Raw genomic sequence first — 19,547 nt, 5'->3', positions numbered from 1 at the left:
CCCTTCTCCCGCCTTCAATCTTTCCCAGCATCAGGGTCTTTTCAAAGGAGTCAGCTCTTCGCATCAGGTGGCCAAAGTATTGAAGTTTCAGCTTCAGCATCAGTCCTTCCAATGAATATTCAGGACTGATTTCCTTTAAGATGGACTGATTGGATCTCCTTTAAGTCCAAGGGACTCAAGAGTCTTCTCCAACACCACAGTTCAAAAGCATCAATTCTTTGGTGCTCAGCTTTCCTTGTAGTCTAACTCTTACATCCATACATGACTGCTGGAAAAACCATAGCTTTGACTAGACGGACCTTTGTCCGCAAAGACATGTCTCTGCTTTTTAATATGCTGTCCAGGTTGGTCAAAGACCAAAGACTTTTTGGTCTTCATTGGTCCATGCATGCTAAGTCACTTCGGTCATGTCCAAGTCTTTATGACCCCATGGACTGTAGTCCTCCAGGCTCCTCTGTCCACGAGATTCTCCAGGCAAGAATACTGGAGTGGGTTCCCATGCCCTCCTTCAGGGGATCTTCCTAACCCAGGGATTGAACCTGCATCTCCTGTGGATCCTGCAGGTGGATTCTTTACCACTGAGCCACCCAGGAAGCCCCAAAATGGTCCACATCAAAAAAAAGAAAAAATCTTTTTTTTTTTTTTAAAAGGGCCCATATTCTGACCTCTGGCTGGGGAGGGGTCTCACAGCCGCCTAGAAGATAAGCATCCTCCTGTGGCCTTCCAAGGACCCTTCCCTGGGCCTGGAGGCTGAAGTAGGGCAGTGCTCCTGGAGTGGGGCTAAGAGACAACTGTCTGGGTCCCCTACCTCTGCTTCCAGGGACCAAGAAGGCAGGATGGGAGAAACAGACCCTAGCACATTGGAACTCAGAACCAGCCCATCTGAGCTGGAAGGGATCCAAGCTTGGATACTGCTCCTGAAGCTTAGCCCCCAGGGTCCTGGGAATTCCACAGAGGTGGCCTGTGTGCCCAGCTAGCCTGGGAGCCCAGTGAACTCCTGTTCAGGACAGTTAGCAGCTTAGTCTTTGTTTTGAGCCTCAAAAAGCTTTTTAGTGGCATTGTCCCCACCCTGACTACAGAAACCCCGAGGGCTGGTACCACCCCTGGCTTACTCACTACTGCATACCAGGGCCTGGCTTGTACATGCATGAGTGCACGCATGCCCAGTCGCCTCAGTCGTGTCCGACTCTTTACTACTGCCCTATGGACTGTAGCCTACCAGGATCCTCTGTTCATGGGATTCTCCAGGCAAGAATACTGGAGTGGGTTGCCATGCTCTCCTCCAGGGGATCTGCCCAACCCAGGATCGAACCCTGGTCTCTCCCATTGCAGGCGGATTTTTTACTGTCTGAGCCACCAGGGCAGCCCACACAGTACACAGTAGGTACTTAATATCTGTTGAATGAAAAAGGAAAGTGTTCTTACCAGATTTGTCTAGTTTTCCCCAGACTTTCTTGGTTTTAGGACTGAAAGTCCAGCAGCCCAGGAACTCCCTGAGACCCCAGAGACCCTAGGTCTGAACTCCACCCTCCATCTGCCCCACATAAGCATATTTCAATCCCACATGTTGGCCTTTTAACACACAGCTAGTGTTAGGTAGCTTGGCCCTGCACTGGACTGAACTACAGGGCCTGTAAATGGACTTAAGGACCCTACCCCCAGAGCTTCTGGTCCAGCCAGCCTGGGGTGGGGAGAAACCCATAATTTGATTTCCTCCTTTTTTTCTGCCCATGGCCATGCCATGCAGCAGGCAGGATCTTAGTTCCCCGACCAGGGATCAAACCCATGCCCCCTGTATTGGGAGCACAGAGTCTTAGCCACTGGACTACCAGGGAAGTCCCCCATAATTTGATTTTCTAACAAGTTCTCAGAGATGCTGATGTTGATTTAAGATTCTTCTGCCAGAACACTGATTTACCTGGCCCACTGAGCTGTCCCTGATCCCCTGGGGAGCTTGTAAAACAGACCTGTGCCAGCCCCACCCACGGGACCTCAGATCCAGTCCTTCTGAATGACCATCCACCATCTCCATGGTCTAAAGTTCTGGTGGGGGTAGAACCTCCACTAGGTAATTTTGTTACCTTGCCCTGGGCAGGGCAGGGGCTGCCTCTGACCTCACCCCGGGGCCTCTCAGAGGCTGAGGCCCTAGGGGAGGGCTGAGCACAGAGCAGAGAAAAGGTTTCCAGGGGGTCAAGGACACTGCAAATCCCCCCATCTTATTGAAATAGAAAATTCTGAAGATACAAATATCTGTCCACATTTCGTGCGTGTCCCTTGAGCCTGGGAGTTAATAATATGGGATGGAGAGCAAAGATGAGCAGCCAGCTGGCCCTGGAAGTTCTCCCCACTACGTGTGTCAGGGCCAGCCCCATCTGCAGCACCTGGGGGACCCCAGCCCCAGCCTCATGGGCCTAGGCCTCCATCGTGATGGGCCCCTGGGATGCCCGCCACCCTACAAGCTGCAGCAGGCTTGCCTTCCAAAAGTCCTGCTGGGAGCGGGTCCTTCCTCCTCATCTCTGGACCACAGAGCCTACTCACCTCTCCTCTGTACACCAGACCCCTGCTGGGAATGCACACCCCACCCAAGGCTTCCCCACTTAGCCCACTCACCCCCATTGTCGTGTTTCTTTGGGTCATCAGCATTTCTAGAGCCCCAGGCAGGCCGGCCTAAGGCCCATGCAGAGCCCACCCGGCTCTGACCCTCAGCCTCCTCCTCCCTCTAGGAGGCCTTGAACTGCCCTTGGGCCCCACTGCCCTCTCCTGAGTGCTAGGGGGACAGAGGGGGCAGCACCCACCTTGGAAGGAACATGACTCTGCCTGGATCCTAGAAGGGGGCTCCACAGATACGGGGGGCACCTGGGGAAGTCCTGGGCTGAGTGTCAAGCCCTTGGGTTCCAGGCCAGGCCCTCTGTCCAGACCCAGCCCAGCAATCACCACAGAGGGACCCGGACCACTGAGGGGACAAGGTGCCCAGGCAGGGGGTGCGGTCAGAGAGCTGCCCCTGCCCCTCAAATCCAGCTCCCTCACTCCACACCTGCCTACACTACCCTGGGCACTGAGTAGACTCTATTCTGGGTGGCAGCCTCAGGGACCACCCTGCAAAAGCAAGATGATGGGTGTGAGAGCTCCTTCTCCACTCCCTCCCTTACATACATATATACTGAGCACATAGTAGGCGCTGCACACACACACACAGTCTCACACGGACCCCCAGGAGAACAGACTCCCGAGCCTGGCCCCCAGGAGTAGCCCCCCAGGCGGATAGAGGGGCCTGACACATGATTGAACACCCCACCTCACCTCTCACACACACCCACACCTGCTTCACACCTGGGCCCCGCCAGCCCCCTGTCAGATATCAGAGGAAGTGGGGCGGGGGGAGCGGCAGGAAGGGGCGGCTCAGGCAGCTGCCGCCTGGGGCCTCGCTGTGTCGCTGGCTCTGTAATTTACCCCTGGCAGGGCCCAGCCCCTGAGCAGCTCGCTTCCCACCTCCCAACCTGCCACGGACGCCAGCTGCTGTGAACACACACTCCCACTTGCCGGGGACAGCATCCTCGTGACATGGGTGTGATGTGGACGCATACCCACTGGAGCCTAAGCAGACAGACACTCCCACAAGACAAATAAGCTTGCCTGTGGAGGCACAGGAGTGCGCGCGCACACACACACACACACACACACAGAGACAAAATGGACAGATGCACAGGGCTGGGGGGGAGACACACACATACACAGAGATACACCTGTGCCGCACACCTGGCCCACCTAGCCACGTGCCACACACTCATCTCCAGGACAGCCATCATCCCAGCACCTGTGACCTGGAGACAGGACGCACAGGAGGGGAGGGCTCTGGATGCTGGGAACCCTGTACCCACTGTCTCAAGAGGAGCGTTTCCTGGCTGGGAGGGAAGGAGGGGATCAGGTTATGGTTGGCCCCTCCCTGCCCAGGGACTCTCCAAGACCCCACCCGAGGCCAACCCAGGAAGCAGCCTCCACTGCCCTCCAGCCCTACGTCCCTGTCACCCAGTTCCTCCTTCCCTGTAACTGCAGGCCCTCCAGCTTCGGGCTGAGCCAGGGGTCCGACCGCAGGCCCCTCAGTGGATGTGGAGCCAGGGTGCAAAACCATGTATTTATTTTTATTAGAAATGTTCTTGGTATAAAAACAATCATGCGCTACACATTGTCGTCAATAACCATCACCAGACACCCAGGCACTGAACTCCGTGTCATCGGCGGGAGGGGCAGGCGGGCAGGCGGGCAGGACACACGGCAGACGGCGGGGGGCAGGCGGGCAGGCTGCGGGCCACGGGCACGCACACAGAGGCCACCGAGAGGACGCAGCACTTGGCAACAGACTCGGGATTTGCTTTTGTTTTGGCTTTTTTGTGTTTTGATTTTTTTTTTTTTTCCTCCTTTTTTTCTCTTTAGCGACATGTAGGATTTGGTGAATCGGCAAGAGATGGCAGGGAGAGGAAAATGAAGGCGAGGAGGGGGCTGAGGACAGGAAAGAAAAATGAGAGACGGGCGGAGCACAGGAGAAGAGACGGGAGAGAGCTGGAGACGGCAGAGACAGAAAGAGAGGAGATACAGAAAAAGCAGAGAGCACACAGAGACACACGGCGAGAAAAGGTGATACTGAGAGAGAGAAGAACTCAAGACTGGGATGGAGACTGAGGGAGTCACCAACAGGACAGGCAGAGACGAGGGGGAAAGCCAGTGCCGCGGGGGCCTCCCAACCCGAGCCTCGGTGGTTTGGGGCGGGGCGCGGCCGTGGCGCAGGACGCAGGCGCTCGTGGCCTGAGGCTTTCCAGCACCCCCAGCCTCCTCCTGGCCCCGGCCCGGCTTGTCCAGGCCACCCAGCAGTGACTGCCGGGGGTCCCACTGTCAACAGCACCAAGCCACGTCCGCGGGAGCCCGCAGGCGGTGAGGACATCAGCTGGGCCCCTGGGCGTGGCCCTGTCCCGACGCACCATCCACAAGGGTCTCCGTCCTCCTCCTCCTCCTGGGCGGCTCCGGGGGCCGAGCTAGATGGCATGGTTGGTGTAGGTGACGTAGGTCTGTTTGGTGGCCAGCGCTGGAAGGAGAGAGACCGGGGATCGAGGAGTCAGGGGCTGTCTTCATCCAACGCCCCTTCCGCAGGCATGGCCCTGCCCGGGGCATCAGCACCCACCCCGCCCACTGAGCACATCCCCCCCCACCCCACCGCCCACCCCCCACCGGTCCCGCCCACCCCCACACCTGGGCTGCCGGCCTAGCGGGCCCATCCGTCTTCACCTCGTCCCCCTAGGCGGACCCTCCTTGGAGCTCTCCCTGCTGACGCCATCCCTCTGTGACTATCGCCCCCCAGGCCCTACCCCACGGAGTCCCTGCGTCCTCCTGATCCCACAAGGCTTTAAGAGGATCGTGTTTATTTCTGATATGATACAGTCTTCAAGTATGACCAGGGGAGAGTTTTTCAGACATGCAACACACACTTTGGAAACACACATGTGAAGAATATATACAGACACACCGCCTTGGGGGAATGAGCAGAAATGCGGACAGAGGAGATAAGGGAACCAGAGAGGGGCCTCAGGGGGCTGGGCACTGGGGCGTGTGCCTAACTTGGCCCTACTCCCACGCCCGGGGAGATGGTGGGAGATGGAAGTCCTCAGGACCCCTCCCCCTCCCCCGCCGGGGGTCCTGTCTCACCCCAGCCCTGAGCCCCTCTTATCTGCATGCATCAGTCCGGCTTCCGCTCACCCATCACGGGGCCAGGGCTGCCTCTCTGGGTGTCTCCCCTCCCTGCAGCCACGGTCAGGGAACCATGCCAGCCCCCCACCCCACCCCGGGCATCCCGAGTGCCTGCACCGCCACCCCACTGGAGTTCACACCTCACAGCAGCCTCAGGAAGAGGCCAGGTAAGCATCACCCTCTTGGAACACTGAGGAGCTGAGGCCAGATGGGTGAGGAGCCTAGCCCGAATCCTGGGGTTTTTCCTGTCCTGCCAGGGCTCAGGGTCTCCCTCCATGACCTGCAGACAGCTCGGGGGGAGTTGGGGAAGCTGCCTGTGCTGTCTGCCAAGAGAGCAGAGTGGATGTGGGACATCGCTGTGCCCTCGGTCATAAAACTGCCTTGACTCTGTCAGGACCCTAACAGCTCAGAACAGGGGGGAGCATCTACCAGGCACAGCCAGGGGCTTCTGCCTGGAGAAGGTGACGTGGAAGATGGCAGGATGGTGGGTGGCACCCTGACCACCCCCAGCCGTCTGTCTACCACTTTTCACTGCCAAATTAAGGACCATATTTCCCAGACTCCCTTGCAGCCCAGAGTGGCCTCATGTGACCACATTCCTGCTAATGACAAGTGTCAAGGGCTGTGTGCAGCGTCCATACATTTGATGAAAATAGACTGTTCCCATGCACAAGGAGTGGGAAATGGACCTTTATTGTTTTAAACCACTGAGATTTGGCAGAATTATTTGTTACCATAAAATGATCAAGCTCATTCTTTGGGGGAAAAAAAAATAGATTGTTTCCTCCCTACTTCCTCTCTTTTCCGTCCTGTGGCCAGAAGCGACATCTAGGTCGAGTAGCCCCAGGCATGAGGACAAGGACAACCCTCTAGGATCCAACGGAAAGACAAACAGAAGGAACCCAGGTCCCTGCTGCTACCCGCCATGCTCTACAAGATCAGAGATAAACAAATCTGATTTGACCACTCTGTCCTGGGGCCTCTTTGTCATAGCAGCGTGACCGGAAGCTCACTCATACAGCTGGAACTGCAGCGACCCTCTCTCAGAGGGTCCCCCGGGTGTGGAAAGAAGCAAGGTTGCCAGGATGGGGTGAGCAGGGGGGACACCAGGGGACCAGTGGGGAGGCTAAAGGAAGAACTCTCTCCTGGCCCGGGCTGAGAGTGGCCTTGGTAGGCAGATGAGCTGAACTAGCCCTGTCAATGGAAATATCCAAGCAGAAGATTAACGATCACTGGGCAGGGGCAGGGAATTTCAGGTTTTAGGTGCCACCTGGACAGGTGCTACTGGAAGGCAATGGTGTCCATGACACCCAGGACAGCATTAAGAACCCAGCACAGCACTGCACAGTGTGTAAAGGACACCCACCTTCATTTCTAAAACAGCCTACGTCCCTCCGGGAGGCTGGAGGACTGAGGGTGGACAAGGAGCACGGCTGTGACCTCAGCCAGTTCCTCCCCCGCCCTGCGAGGTCTCCGGGCCTACAGCAGGAGGGGAGCGGCCCTTTTTGCTGAGACTTCCTTCCCTTCAGCCGCCCCTACATCCCCACCCACTCTCTCCCCCAACCTCAGAAAAAGAGCCGGCCACTGACTGTGACTCTCACGTCCGTGGGCCAGGCTACTGAGCATCAATTCCCCAGGGCTCCATCACCCCTTGGGTGAACTGATAAAACTGAATTTCCAAACCTGTAAACCCATCTGCAGCTCCTGGCTCAGAGGGGAAGGAAAACCTCAGCAGCAAGATCGCCGCTGACTGCAGGGGCCCGGGAGCCTGAAGTGGGGGCGGTGGGGGCGCAAGGAGAGTGGTGGGGACAGAGAAAGTGGTGGGGAGGGGAGGGACAGCTGGGGCCCTCCTCTCCCTCCAAGACCAGAGCTGCCTCCTCTAGAAAACCCAATCCGTGGGTTTCAGGACCCGGAAGCACCTTCAGCCCTCCGCTATAAGCCAGCAGCCCCAGAGTCCTTCAATGGAGCCTCAGTCTGACCGTCTGGAAAATGGGAGCAATGATTCCGCCCACGGCCCCCAGGAGCTGAGGCTCAAAAGGAAGAGCTCTGGCCACGAGTCAGGACACTTGAGGTCCAGTCCTGCCCTCACTGGTGTAGGGGATCTCAGCCTCTGCCATGCAGACTTTCTAACAAATTGAACCTCTCAGAACCTCAACTCCCTCATCTGTAAAATGGGGTGATCATAAGCCCTTACCTGCTCTCAGAAACCGGGTAGATAGAAATACTCCCTAAACCCTGAAAATGGTAGGTGAAGGGGCCGGGCTAAGATATCCATGAGGACTGGATGGGGCCAGCGACACTCCAGGGGCAGCAGCAGCGTGGAGGGGGCGGGGAGGAGGTGTGGCCCAAGGGCCCAAGCCCATCCCTCACTGATGACGCCCGGCTGCTGGCTTTCAGTGTCGCTGTCTCAACTAACAATTAGCTGGGCAGTGGCGGCAGGAGCTGTCAGCCCCCATTTGTCGTCCCCGTGTTTTCTTGCCTAATCTGCCTGCAATCGGGCCCCTGAATTATTTATTCTGTTGTTTGTTTAAAGATACGTGGCCTGCCAGTGACAGAGTGAAAAATGTCCCTGCTCCACGGAATGACACCTCCCCACTCCTCTGGCTCACACCCCCACGATCTGGCTGTTCCCAGAATTAATCACCCAGCTCCCGCCCAGTGCCTCCATGGCCGCTGTTGTCCCCGAGCTGAGAAGGTGGGGGCGAAGGAGCCGGCCTCCAGTCCTCAGTGCAGGGGTCGGTGGGGAGGACCAGCTCTCACCCTGCCCTCTTGGGAAGCAGGAGGCTGGGAAAGCTGAGTCTCCCTTGCCAGGCCCGCACCAGTTCCCAGGTGCCAGTCTGAGTAGAGGCAGAGGCAACAGTGTCAACGAGGTGCCATCAGTCCCACCCCTGGGGTTCCCTCTGGCCGGTCACAGCGCTATGCGTGCCACCCTCCGGGGTCAGGGTGCTCTCTCCTGTTAGACACAGGGGTCTGAGCGAGCTGATACCCACTTGCTCTCATGAGCCCTGGAGCAAAGCGGGGCCTGGGGGCATGGGACCCAAGAAGGGTGAGTCTCCCTGGGAAGGAGGAAAAGGAAGTCAGGAGTGTGGGGTGGGAAGCAGCGGGGGTCCCAGCTCAGGACAGAAGGACCTAGTTAGGGGCTGCCCTGGGGGTTTCTGCACATCTGAGTGGACGTGAAAGACCAGAGGTGGGAAGGCCCCTGAGGACACTGCCCCTTCCCATCACAGGCAGAGGGTCCACATGGCATCTGAAGGGAGCCCCAGGCTGTGTGTAGGTACAGGGAAGTTGATGCCCTGGAAAGAAGAGTACAACCATAGGGAATAAAATGTCATTTGGTGGAGGGTGTGGCCAAGAGTTATCAGAGGTGTTGAGCAAAGGAGGGGCGTGCTGGAAGCCAGGTACTCGGCTCTGCACAGAGAGACAGGGAGGCCGGATGGAGTCAGAGTCAAGAGAAAGACACAGTATGGCCAGCTAGTCACGACCTTGCTCTGTGACCTCAGGAGAATCACTCACCCTCCCTGGGCCTCAGCTGGGGATCCAGCCCAATCCAGGCCTCACAGGACAGCTGTGAAGACCACTCAAAGGGGAGAGATCTCTGGGAAGTGAAAAGTCCTGTTTGGATGTGGGGAGGGACTTTCCTCCTTTCTACAGCTGATACTTTTTCTACAGGTGGGAATGACTGATAACAGAAGATGCTTCAGCCAGAGCCCCAGGGCGGGGAGCCTGCAGGAGGGGCTATCCCAGCCCAAACACCTGCTAGGGAGGTCTCCTGTTTCTCCTGATCTCTTGGTGGGTGACAAAGGGGCCCTTCTCTGGAGCCTGTGCTCACCAATCTCCCTCCTGGTGTTCCCAACAATGTCCACTTGCAGCCTTTCCCTCAGGACTAGAGGGAGGAAGCCGAGCATTGACCCGAGGGGCCACCGGATCTGAAACTCTCCTGGGAAAGGGGCTCTTCACTCTGCCGCCACCAACAGAAGGCCCCCAAGACTCCCAGAAAGCAGGGAGGCAGGAGGGACTGCTATTTTAACCATTCAGACATTTACAGGGGATCCAGGGAGGGAGTCCAGGTCTGCGGTGGGACCACAAGTTCCCCTCCACCCTGTCCACCCGGGAGCAGTCGGAAGCAAGGCCCGTACAGTCCCAGCCCACAGGTCAGAGGCCTCAGTCTCTACTTGGAGGCAGCGGGACATCACCTGCTGCCATGTAGCCCCGGGGAGTCCCTCGCCTATCTGAGCCTTACTTTTCTCATCTGTTGTTTAATTGTTCAGTTGTGTCCAGCTCTTTTGTGATCCCATGGGCTGTAGCCCTCCAGGCTCCTCTCTCCATGGGATTTCCCAGGCCAGAATACTGGAGTGGGTTGCCATTTCCTTCACCAGGGGATCTTCCCCACCCAGGGATCAAACCTGGGTCTCCTGCATTGTAGGCGAATTCTTTACCATCTGAGCCCCCAGGGAAGCCCTTCCTCATCTGTAGCCTCAAATAATTAAAACCCACTGCTTTCAAGGTTGCTGTGAAGATGAAAACTGGTTCCTGCAGGGGTGGCCCAGAGTCGGGGTTCAAGAAATGGTCACCCAACCTGTCCCTCCCATGCCCTACCTCTCTCTCCTTGGACATCCCCCTACCAATCACTCTGCAGGCCCTGCTCCCCACCCTAGGCCTCACTTACCCATCCCAGGACCAGTGTCCTGAGTCCCCCTCTCTCAGGACCCTGCCTTGGGGCAGCTGGACAAAGCCAAGCTGAGGGATTTCAAATGCTTCCAGACAGCGCCCCCCTACCCAGGGAGACTGAAAGGGCACAGGCCCAGATGTGGAAGCCAAGGTGGAGAAATCTCAGAGTCTCGGGTCACCCTGTCTAACCAGGCCCCCCACGGACTCTTCCTAAGTGGACACAGTTCCCTGGAAGGGAGAGGCAAGAGTCCCCTTCCCAGGACGGGGCGGGGCAGGGTGGGCTAAGCTGGTGCCTCAAGGCTCTCCTCTGGGTGGGAAACCCGCACGTTGGCCTCAGGGCTCTCCCTGTGACCCCATTGGACCAGACTTGGTTGGGAGCGGGGAAGCGGGGACCGCTCCAGGAAGAGGGCGGGGCCTGGGCTGGTCCAGAGGAGAGGGGCGGGGCCCAGGCTGGCCCAGCGGGAGAGGGGCGGGGCCCAGGCTGGTCCAGCGGGAGAGGGGCGGGGCTTGGGCTGGTCCAGCGGGAGAGGGGCGGGGCCTGGGCTGGTCCAGAGGAGAGGGGCGGGGCCGGGCACTCACCGGGGGCTTCCAGGTTCTCGCAGAGCTCGGACTTGGCCTCGCCGTTGGGCCGGAAGCTGCCTTTCTGGGTGAACTTGTTGGACATGGTGGCGGCGGTGACGACGGCTTTGAGACTGCGCTTGCGCTTGGGCACGTTCTGCTCCGGGTGGAAGAGGATGATGTACACCTTGGGCATGTAGAGCATCCCCAGGGACACCGAGGCGCTCAGACTCACCGAGACCGTCAGCGTCGTCGTCTGGATGTACAGCTGGGGGCGGGCCGGGGGCGGCGTCAGAGCGCGCTCTGCCCCGGGCTCGCGGGGGCCCTGTCCGAAGCCCACCCCTCAGACAGACACAGCTGGGGACCCCGCCCTGTGTCTTGCTGGTTTCTGGCGGAAGGGAGCCATGGTATAGAGCCTGAATTCAGCCTGGCTCTACACTGTCACTATGTGATCTTGGACAAGCCACATCCTTTGGGCCTCAGTTTCCTCGGGCATGAGAGTTCTAGTCCTTACCTCATAGGGTTGTTGTGAGTTTGAAATGATTTAATAAATGGCAAAGGCATGTAAAATATCTGGTATGTGGTCGGTGCACACAAGTGTTCACCACTGTTACGTGCTATCTGGGAGAGGCCCAGGGTTGGGGCTCTCAGGGGACAGCTGACCCTCCCCTGAAGCAGCACCCTGCACAGGGCTGGGAGTGAGGTGAACATCGGGAGGTGCCTTGTAGTAGCTCCCGGTGGCCACGGTACAGCACTGTGGCCAGGACCCCCATTCAGTGACTGTACCCCCATGCCACTCTGAACAGAGCAGGCAGCTGGCACAGGAGCCATGGCACACGTCGTGATCCACTGATGGCAGCCCAGTCAAAGCTCATTTCACGCTCACTCGCCAGCTCTAACAGTGACAGATGTTGAGCAAAATGAAAGCCCATTAATCTGGGTGTCGGGTAATCCATTCTTCAATAGTGGGGCCTTCCAGGCAGGGCCCGGCAATTCCCACTGCCCCAGCCTGGGATCCCCTCCCCACCTCCTCCTTCCCTCCTGGGCCTCCAGGTCTCAGCTGCCTCTCTGGCCTCCTCCACCAGGGTGGGGCCAGGGGAAGCCCAGGCTGTGGCCCCCAGGTCTGGGTATGGGAAAGCAGAAAATGCTCTCTGCCTCCTAGATCTGCCGTTTCTGAGCCTGGGATCCCTCCCCTGGGGCCTGGTTAATGTACCACCTCCTCCAGGAAGCTCTCCCTGACTCCCAGATCCTAGCCAAACCCCCAAGACAGTCTTCACTCCTTGCACCCAGCCCAGCAGTGGGGGACCTGGGTCTAGACTTGAGTCCTGAGGTCACAGGGGCCCTGGCCTCCTTGGAAAGTCTCCTGAAGGGAGGGGCCAGGTCCTCCTGTTCTCATATTCTCCCCATCCCCTGCCCCTCTCCATAAATACCTCATGACCTGAATCTGAAGGCCTTCATCTCGGCCACCCTTCCCCGGGGTTCTTGGCTTTGGAAGGGGGCTGGAGAAGCTGGAGGGTCTGAGAGGAGAGAGCTGTGTGACACTGGGGAAGTCTCATCCCCTCTCCAGCCCTCAATTTTCTCATCAGCACAATGGGATGATAGCACCTACCTCACCCAAACCACGAGGATACCCAAGCACAGACTATGAGGTCACATGAAATTTACAGGGGGTGCGGAGGAGGAGGCTGGGAGTGCAGAGAGGCCACTGTTCAGAAAATGTCACAGACCCAGGAAAATAAGAGCCTGCTCCCCAGTAAGCACACACGCCTCTGTCCTCACACACAACCCACACTCTCACCCATAGGCATAGCACTACCCCCCCAGCATGTGGACAGGAAAGGCCATGACTAGCCAGTGGAGGGTGCCAGCCACCTCGCCCACCCCTGAGATGGCACTGGGGCCCCAGGGTGGAAGGGGTGGAGGGGTCCAGGCTCCAGAGTATCACAACAGACCCTTGGAGAAGATAGTAGAGGTCTGGATTCAGCAAGAACAGGCATGCTATCTTGGTCTTCACCATTGACTGGGGGTTCCCTGGGGACAAGGCATGCTTCTGTCATTAGATTTGGGGGTCCCTGAGGGCAGGGGTGTCTCTTCTTTCACACTGGGGATTCTTGGGTGTATTTCCAGGATAGATTCATTTTAGGTCATTTGCCCCCATCTTGGTGATGAGGTTGGGCCAAAATGAGGTTGGTGGGACAGGGCTCAAAGACCCCTCTCTGGGTGGAGTGAGGCCTGCAGTTGACACAGTCCTGTGTCGGGGTCCAGGGGCTGGGTTCCAGACGCCACTCTGCCCTGACCCACTGAGGGATGCTGGGCCCCCTCCACCAACACAGGCAGAGCTTGTTCCATGGGCGTGAGCACTCGGTTTAACGCCTTGAGTTCTGAGTAATTTTTGAACAAGGGGTATTCATTCTCATTTGGCACCAGGCCCTGAGAACTATGGAGCCAGCCCTGCACACAGGTCTCAGTGTTTTCAGCCTAGGAGCCTTTCAGTACACAAAATACAAGGAGGGGCAGAAAAAGACCAAACCTGAACAAAACTGCCCCCAATCTGTTGGCGTCCCTCTCCTGGGGGCTCCTTTAGCCGTCCCCAGGCTGGGGGTGGCTGGCCCTGTGCACAAAAGTGGGGTTGGCACCCCACCACTGGCTCCAGCACCGATCGGGAGCCCCCCAGGTGAAGGTATACATGGCCACCAGGAGGTGGTAGCGTGTTAACCCTATCAGAGAAACAGCGGTCCTCTGAACCTCGAGCCGCAGGGCCGGGGCCTGGCACAGATGCAAGTCTCCAAGGCAGGTTCCAGGGTGTGCTGCCACCTGCTCTCCCCTCCGCCCATCCCCCAGCCCAAGCTGCCCCCCTTCCTGCTCCCCTCTTCGACTTTGGTCAGGCCCTTGCTCCTCTCAATCCTCTGCAAGGAACCCTGCACCAGCCTTCCAGGTCCCCCTCCCTGAGTGAATGAGGCTGTCAGAGCCAGGTTTGATGGGGGAGGACAGAGGTCACCTGGGGTGGGGCAAAGGGCGTGGACAGGAGCCTCTGTGGGGGTGGACAGCGAATTTCCTGGTTTTGCCCTCAGCCTGGTGGGAGGCTCTGAGGAGTTCCTCCCACTTTGGAACCTGGTGGGTCCTGAGATTGTCAGAATCTATGAACCAGACAAATGAACTTCCCCACAACCTGGCTGGCCTCTGAGGCCCACCTTGACCTGCTGGAACAGTAATCCCACTGGGTGGACAGAGCGCACCCCAGTCTGCTCAGGGTGATGGCACGTGGCTGTGGAGGTGAGCCCTGGAAATCCGGCCGCCTGCTCACCAGAGAGACACCAGTAGCCTGGGGGATGGGTGGACCAAGCATCTGTGAGTGTGCACACTACTAGACACACACACCTGCTCACAGATCCACACCCATGTCCTCGAACGACGCCACATTCATTCACACATCTGAACTCACAGCCACGCATTCCTGACTCAGATACACCTGGGCTCTCACACACACACACTCCTTCATGTACCTGGATACACACCTGTGTACACACACAATGCACTCACATAATCTGTACACACACCTAAACACACACCTGCACCTACATACCTGCACACATACCGTTGACCATGCACACTTTATCTGGACACTCAGACACATTCGTACAGCCACGAACCCTAGGTACATACACCTGCCCCTCCCCACTCAACCTGTGAGCGTACACACACACACACACACACACACACACACACACGCACACACTGCCATCCACTGCTCAGTGTGCACAAAAAGGCAGGGTGCACAGTGGAGTGGGGCTACTATGGGGAGCTGTGTTATGGGTACAGAAGTGCATATATACACACACACTATACACGCACACTATACACACACACACTACACATACACACTATACACACACACTACACACACACACTTCTATACCCATATACCCATAACACAACTCCCCACAGTAGCCTCACTCCACTCCACCCCATCTACACATGTGTGCATGCACACATACACAAACATACACACACACACGCACCCGGCATCCAGCAGCCGGGCCTGCAGCTTTCATTGGGGCCATTTGTAACTCAGATGTGACACAGCACAGATCCAAATCCAGGTTGCCTGAGCCTCTAAGAAGCCTGGTGTTCTGAGCTGGAGGGACTTCAGCACTCATGTCCCCACTCTTGCCTCATGCAGAAGCCCAGAGGAGGAGGGGGCAAATCCCATGTCAATGCCACCAGGGGCAGACCTGGGTGTCACGGCCACATGTTGGTGTGGGCCAGCCTGCTGTGTGACCCGGGGCAGGTCCCTGTCCCTCTCTGGGCCTCAGAGGAGATCATTTCAGAGGCTCCTCTTCACAATCAGTACTGAGGGGCGCCTCCTACAAAGCGAGAAATCAGAGGCAGGTAGGGTGGCCTGGGGTGCTGAGAGAGGGCTGGGTGGTGGAGGGGCTGGGGCCAGGAGGACAAGAACACACAGGGAGCCGTGTGCTGGCTGCCAGCTGGGGGAGTTACAGGAAGGCAGAGTCGGGGCCCAGACCACCCTGCTGGGAGCCTCCCAGCTGCGTGCCTTACTCCCCAGGGAGGTGAGGGAAGGGGCCTCCTGGGGTTGTTGAGGGTGATTTCTCAAGCTGCCAGCTTCCTGGGGTGAGAGCGGCCTCCCCTGCTGGCTCCATGGGCTCACTGGGTGCTGCGGAGCCCGGGGGCCTTGCCTGCACCTGCCCACAGTGGGGGCCTCCTGCAGGCCCCAGGAGGGGAGATCCAGACCTGGCCCGCAATGCGAGCTGCTCCCCAGTGGCAGCGGCTTTGGCCTGGTCCCAGGCCTCGGGGCGCTCATTGCCAGCCTCAGGGTCTGCGTCTCAGAACCCGCAGCCCCCCAGAAGCCCCAGGGCCACCGTTAGAAAAAGGGCCACAGGCGTCCCTGCGCCAGGCCCAAGGGACGCAGGGCAGAGGCTCCTGCCTTCAAGGAGCTGCTGGAAAAGAGGAGGGCACATCCTGAGGGAGGGCCAGGCCTGAGCTGCCCCAGAGCTGCAGGGGTGGGGGGGTGGGGCTCCTGATCTAGAGCACCGTCATCCGTCATCCGGTTGGGTGACCTTAGACAAGTCGCTCCAGTTCCCTCTGCCTCATCTGTAAACACAGATGGTGAATGTACCCTGGCCCGTCGTGTGGCACCTGCCGACCACCAGGCCCAGTGCCTGGCACATGACAAGCAGCCAGCCGTGGTGGCTCTGACCACAGCCTCACTGGGGCCCAGCGTCCCTCGGAGCTCAAACACAGGCTCGCCCTTTAAACGCCGTTCTCAGGATGGTGACTCCCCTGGGCGCAGGTCGAGCCTGGCCCTCGCCCCTGAACCCCAGACTCACACAACCACTGAGTCAACCGCGGTCCAGTGCCGCTGCGCCAGGCCATCTCAGCGGCCTCCTAAACTCAGCCCTTCCGCAGGAATTCCCCATCTCTGCACCATAGGCTCCTCCACTGCCTCCCCAACCCTGCCCCCGCGTGGGGAGGCTCCTCCCTTCCCACTGCTCACACCAACAACGACAGTGGGGGGCAGGGGGGGTGTCAGCTGAGGACCCCCTCTGTGCTCCTCACTCACACGCACTCCACCAGAATCCCAGCCCCCGTGCCCCTGGATGCGGCCGGCACCCCCCACTCCTCACCTCCTGCGGGCACCATCACACCGCCTCCGCCCTGCTGCCCTGCTCCCCTGCTCACCCTCCGAAGGGCTCACCGCCTGCAGGGCTCACCCCAGAGGGGTTCTATACCCCACTGAGGCCCTCCCGCTCAGAGCCTGCAGCGGCTCCCTTCTCACTCCCAGGAAAAGCAAGCATCCTTGGGCCTCTGTTTCCTAGACCAGCTGTGCCATCTCCCCACCACCCCACCCTGAACCTTGTCCCCACCCTCCCCCTGATTTCCTAGCCCCAGCGTCCTTACAGTGGGCAAGTGGCTTCTACACCCCTCGTGCCGAGTGATTACAACACCTGTGAGGACTGCAGACGGGGGGTCACGGCGGATATACAATGAAGACGCGGAGGCGGAGGCCAGCTGCTTGCCCAGGATCCCACAGTCAGACACGGAGCTAGGGTCCTCGGTCCCCCTGATCCGCCCCATCTCTGGCCTCTGACTTCAGGGACTCCGAGTCCTCCAAGATAAAACCCCAGAACCCAGGCAGCACTAGGGCTGTGATGTGGGCAGAGTCCACAGGGCCCTTGGGGTGTGTGTGTCTGACTTGAGAGCCTGGCGGAGCCAGCAGACAGCGGCCCTTCGGCAGCTCCAGCAGGCGGAGCGAGGGCCCTGAGCTGAGGCTGCCAGGCCTCCTGATCCGATCCCAGGCTTTGGGGCAGCTTTGGGGCTGGAAAGGGAGGGAGCCAGCACTCGATACGTCACCCACCCCGGGGACCCCTGGGGCTCCTCGAGGGCAGCAAGGAGGCCACAGAGAGGGGGAAGAAGAGAGGAGTGGACAGAAAGGAAGCTGGGCTGAGCAGGGAAAGAGAAATGGGAGAGCCTAAAAGAGTGTGAATCCCCTGAGCGTCCAATGGTCAGAACTCCACACCCTCACTGCCAATGGCCTGGGTTCAATCCCCGGTCAGGGAACTAAAATCCCGTAAGTCACGCGGCACGGCCAGAAAAAAAAAAGAAAATGAAGAATGGAAGAGCACGCAGCATCCTGGGGGGCAGAGAGGAGAGAATGAGACGGGAATGAGATGGGGAGGAGGAAAGGACGGGGTGGGAGAGGCAGGGATGAAGAGTCGGGGAAGGTGGAGGGTGGAGAGAGGGCGGGAAGGAGCAGGAAGGACAGAGACGAGACGTGGTGGGGGGCGCAGAGAGAAAAGGGAGAGGAAGGGAGAAGAGAAGGGAGGGAGGCAAGAGGGAGAACGCTGGAGAGAAAACTCAGCGCAAGAAGGCAGGCACGTCCGGAGGGGCTGGCCAGCCCTGGGAGGCTGCCCCCTGCTCGCCCCCCGCCCCCCGGCCTGCCCCCGCGACTCACCTTGTCGGCCGACTGCGAGGTGCCGAAGAAGATGGGGATGAAGGCGAGCCAGACGATGCAGGTGGTGTACATGGTGAAGCCGATGGGCTTGGCCTCGTTGAAGGTCTCGGGCACGCCGCGTGTCTTGATGGCGTACACGGTGCATGTGACCATCAGCAGCATGCTGTAGCCCAGCAGGCAGATGAGCGACAGGTCCGAGATGTCGCACTTGAGCACCCCCCTGGCGAAGCGGGGGTCCAGTGTCCGCTGGTCCTGGAAGTCCACCACCGAGTGCGACGGGTCCACCACGAACCACACGCAGATGCCCAGCAGCTGCAGGGAGATGAGGCTGAAGGTGATGGCCAGCTGCGAGGCGGGGCTGATGAAGCGCGGGGCGCTGACGGACCGCTTGCCCTGCTCGAAGATGCGGTAGATGCGGTTGGTCTTGGTGAGCAGGGCCGCGTAGCTGATGCTCATGCCGAGCCCCAGGAAGATCCGGCGCAGAGAGCAGGTGCCCAGGTCGGGCTCGGCGATCATGAGGAAGGTGGTGGCATAGCACAGGAAGATGCCAGCCAGCAGCACGTAGCTCAGCTCGCGGCCCGAAGCCTTGACGATGGGCGTGTCGTTGTAGCGCACGAAGGTGACCACCACGAACAGCGTGGCAGCGATGCCCGCCACGGCCAGGAAGAGGGGCAGCACGGCCCAGGGCGAGTCCCACTCCAGCTTGATGATGGGGATGGGCCGGCAGCCCGTGCGGTTCTCCGTGGGCCGCATGTCATAGGGACAGGTCTTGCAGGTGTAGCGGTCCACCTGGTACTGGTACCCCGTGCAGGGCTCGCAGTGCCAGCAGCAGGGCATGCCCTTCACCGTCTTCTTCCGCTCGCCCGGCTGGCAGGGCAGGCTGCAGACGGAGCGGGGCAGGTGCTGGCCGCTCCCCGGCCAGAGCATCCGCTCTATCTGTCAACGACAGCGTGGGGGAGCCGGCCTCAGGACACGCTGCCCAGGGCCCTGGAACGCCCCCTGAGCTGGCATCCTGGAACCTCGTGTCTGAATCACTCAGTCAGATGGCTAAAATCCAGCTGCCCAGCTGGCCCTGCCAGGAGCAACCGAATCCAACAGCTGCATTTAAATAAGCTCCCAGGCACGATTTAGACCTAGATGACCTGCGGGGGATCCTGCTCCAATACAAAACCCCCAAGGGTCATACAGAGACCAGCAGTGACAACCTCGAGTCACAGGACAGAGCATGGAGAGCCAGCAGCCCGGACTCCTAGCCCTGTGAGGCCTCGTTACTCACGGTGGTCCCCGATCGGCCGCATCAGCATCACCCAGGAGTGGGTTGGAAATGTAAATGTTTGGCCACCCCAGGCCTACTGACTCAGAGTTTTTGGTTTTTTTCTTTTAATATATTTTTTTAATGTGGACCATTTGTAAAGTCTTTATTGAATTTGTTACAATTGCTTCTGTTGTTTCATGTCCTGGTTTTTTTAGCCATGAGGCATGAAGGATTTTAGCTCCCTCATCAGGGACTGCACCCTCATCTGCTGCGTTGGAAAGTGAAATTTTAACCACCGGACCAGGGAAGTCCCAGAATCTGAGTTTTAACCAAAGCCCACAGGTGACTGGTGTGCGCACA

At 58.8% G+C, this 19,547-nt stretch overlaps 1 protein-coding gene across 1 annotated transcript in view; it reads right to left on the bottom strand.

Annotated features, from left to right (window-relative positions):
* Positions 1-4,118: 4,118 nt before the first annotated feature.
* GRM4 (glutamate metabotropic receptor 4) overlaps positions 4,119-19,547 on the bottom strand; it is a 107,192-nt gene continuing 91,763 nt past the window's right edge. The window contains exons 9-11 of the mRNA XM_044931201.2: positions 17,933-18,868; positions 10,984-11,230; positions 4,119-5,077 (exon numbers count right to left, since the gene is read on the bottom strand). Of these exons, the coding sequence (XP_044787136.1) occupies positions 5,028-5,077; positions 10,984-11,230; positions 17,933-18,868 (1,233 nt within the window). The 3' untranslated portion in view covers positions 4,119-5,027. The remainder of the gene's footprint in view (positions 5,078-10,983; positions 11,231-17,932; positions 18,869-19,547) is intronic.

This window comes from Bubalus bubalis, chromosome 2 (genome assembly GCF_019923935.1).
Source record: "Bubalus bubalis isolate 160015118507 breed Murrah chromosome 2, NDDB_SH_1, whole genome shotgun sequence".
NCBI classification, from domain to species: Eukaryota; Metazoa; Chordata; class Mammalia; order Artiodactyla; family Bovidae; genus Bubalus; species Bubalus bubalis.
This window is presented reverse-complemented; position numbering and strand designations above follow the sequence as displayed.